Raw genomic sequence first — 2,659 nt, forward strand, 5'->3', positions numbered from 1 at the left:
TAATAGACCTTGAAGAGCTATTCACCACAATAGCCAAGTACAGGTTGAAGTTGAACCTAGAGAAGTGTGTGTTCGGGGTAGAGGCAGGCAAGTTCTTGGGGTTCCTAGTCACTGAACGTGGGATAGAGGCAAATCCTGAAAAGTGCGCTGCGATAATAGCAATGAGGAGCCCGATTTCAGTTAAGGAGGTGCAGCAGTTGACAAGGCGCATGGCCGCTCTGTCCAGATTCGTATCAACAGGAGAAGATAAGGGGCATCCTTATTTCCAGTGCCTAAAGAGAAATAACAGGTTCGTATGGACCAGAGAGTGCGAAGAGGAGTTCCTAAAACTGAAGGAGTACTTGGCCAGTCCACCAGTGTTGTGCAAGCCGCAGCTAGGTACTCCACTTCGTCTATACTTCACGGTTACAGAAAAGGCAATCAGTTCAGTTCTGCGGCAAGAGCAAGACCAGGTGTAGAAGCCGATCTACTTTGTTGGCAAAGTGTTGCAGGGGCCAGAGGTGAGATACCAGGCCATAGGAAAAGTGGCTCTGGCAGTAGTGTTCTTAGCGCGAAGACTTCGCCACTACTTCTAGAGCTTTACCGTAATAGTGATGACAAACCTGCCAATTCGCAAGGTCTTACAGAAGCCAGATGTGGCAGGCAGGATGGTGCGATGGACAATGGAGCTATCAGAGTTTGATGTGCAGTATGAGCCTAGAGGCCCCATTAAAGGTCAGGTTTATGCTTACTTCGTAGTGGAGCTCTCCTCGGCAGCCACACACCAAGAAGGAGCAGGTTTCAAATGGGTACTCTCTGTAGATGGATCCTCCAACCAACAAACTAATGGGGTTGGTGTCATCTTGGAATGGTCAAATGGGTTACTAATTGAGCAGGCCTTGCGGTTCGTTTTCAAGGCCAGTAACAACCAGGCAGAGTATGAGGCCCTAATCGCTGAAATGTTGCCAGCTAAAGAGATGAGTGTGAAAGGTTTGCTGGCTAAGAGTGATTCCTTATTAGTCACAGGTCAGGTCACGGGGGAATACCAGGCTAAAGACCCTCAGATGGCTACATATCTAGAGTATGTCCAGGTTCTGAGGGAGACATTTGAGATGTTCAAGTTAGTCCACGTACCTAGAAAACAGAATGCCCGAGCAGACTTGCTTGCAAAGCTCGCCAGTTCGGGCAAGGGGGGTATATAGAGGACAGTCATTCAGGAGACCTTGAGGACACCTCGAACTACCATAAACAATATGGTAGAAGTCCAGCAGATTAGCACATCGGAAGGGGTGAGGAGGAGTCATTGGTCGTTAACGCAGGATACGTTAAAAACGCCTAGAATAAGCGTGTACCCAGTTGCTAGGGAAAGGTCGTCGCCAGTTTACCAAGTCGAAACAGGAGAAACCTGGATGACACCCTACCAACGCTATTTGGCTGATGGGATACTCCCACTAGAGCCTACAGAAGCTAGAAAAATAAAGAAAAATTAAAGCAAGTACACCTTGATCGATGGAAAGTTATTCAGGCATGGATTCACCCACCCTATCCTGGTGTGTGTAAATGGTGAGCAATGCACGCGCATTATGGCAAAACTACATGAAGGGATATGCGGTAGCACATCGACGACCGATCTCTCTCATCAAAGGCCATTCGTGCAGGATATTACTGGCCAACCATGAGGGAAGACTGTATGGGGTATGTACAATAGTGCAAGCAGTGCCAACAACACGCTGACTGGCACAAGGCGCCTCCAGAGGAGCTGAGGTCGATCTATAGCCCATGGCCATTTCATACTTGGGGGATCGACATTCTAGGGCCTTTTCATTTAGTAGTGCGGCAGATGAAGTACGTCATGGTTGCCATAGAATACTTCACAGAGTGGATAGAGGCTGAGTCAGTAGCGCAGATCACAGCCCACAAGATCCAACACTTTGTGTGGAAGAACATAGTGTGCCGCTTTGGAATCCCAAAACGGTTGGTGTCTGATAACGGTACCCAATTTATGAGCCAACAGTTGGGCAAACTATGTACGGAGTTGGGAGTAAAGCAGGTGTTCGCATCGGTCGAACATCCCCAGACAAACGGATAGGTCGAGTATGCCAACTGAGTTCTGCTCAGAAGTCTGAAGAGAAGGCTAGATAAAGCCAAAGGGACCTGGGCAGAAGAAGTTCCTAGAATTGTGTGGACTTACGACACTACTCCCCAGTCCACAACTAGAGAAACACCCTTTAGCTTAGTGTACAATTCGAACGCAATGATTCCAGTAGAAATCCAGGAGAACTCGCCACGTTTCCAAAACTTCGTGGTCGAAAAGTCCAATGAAGAGAGGAAGGTGAACCTGGATCTGCTGGACGAAGTAAGGGAGGAAGCAAGGATCAAGGCTGAGGCCTTGAAGAGAAGGGTGGAGTACAAATACAGCTCCAAGTTGAGGCGTCGGCAGTTTTAGGTCGCAGAACAAGTTGTCCCCCAGGTGGACTGGTCCTTTCAGAGTGATAGAGGCCCTTGGGAATGGAGCGTACAGGCTCGAGACATTAGAAGGTGGGGCGATCCCTCGTACTTGGAACGCGACCAACCCTAAGGGTTTGCATTGTACACGGTTTTAGGGAACACTCTTTTTCCCTTATAAGGGATTTTTAACGAGGTCACCCAATAAAATTTCAGTTATTCAGTTAAGAAGTAT

General features: G+C 48.1%; 1 protein-coding gene across 1 annotated transcript; it reads left to right on the forward strand.

The window, feature by feature from the left end:
* The first annotated feature begins 593 nt into the window (after positions 1 to 593).
* Positions 594 to 2,024, forward strand: LOC137809224 (uncharacterized). Its single transcript, XM_068610358.2, has 2 exons — positions 594 to 1,099; positions 1,994 to 2,024. Exons 1-2 carry the CDS (start codon positions 594 to 596, stop codon positions 2,022 to 2,024), a joined length of 537 nt encoding a protein of 178 aa, XP_068466459.2.
* Positions 2,025 to 2,659: the final 635 nt, after the last annotated feature.

This window comes from Phaseolus vulgaris, chromosome 2 (genome assembly GCF_051622355.1).
Source record: "Phaseolus vulgaris cultivar YP4 chromosome 2, ASM5162235v1, whole genome shotgun sequence".
Lineage (NCBI taxonomy): Eukaryota > Viridiplantae > Streptophyta > Magnoliopsida > Fabales > Fabaceae > Phaseolus > Phaseolus vulgaris.

Coding starts and splice junctions, on each gene's coding strand:
- LOC137809224 (XM_068610358.2), top strand. CDS start 594: ATGACAAACCTGCCAATTCGCAAGGTCTTACAGAAGCCAGATGTGGCA. Junction 1,100..1,993: donor GAGACATTTGAGATGTTCAA/GTTAGTCCACGT, acceptor ATGAGCCAACAG/TTGGGCAAACTATGTACGGA.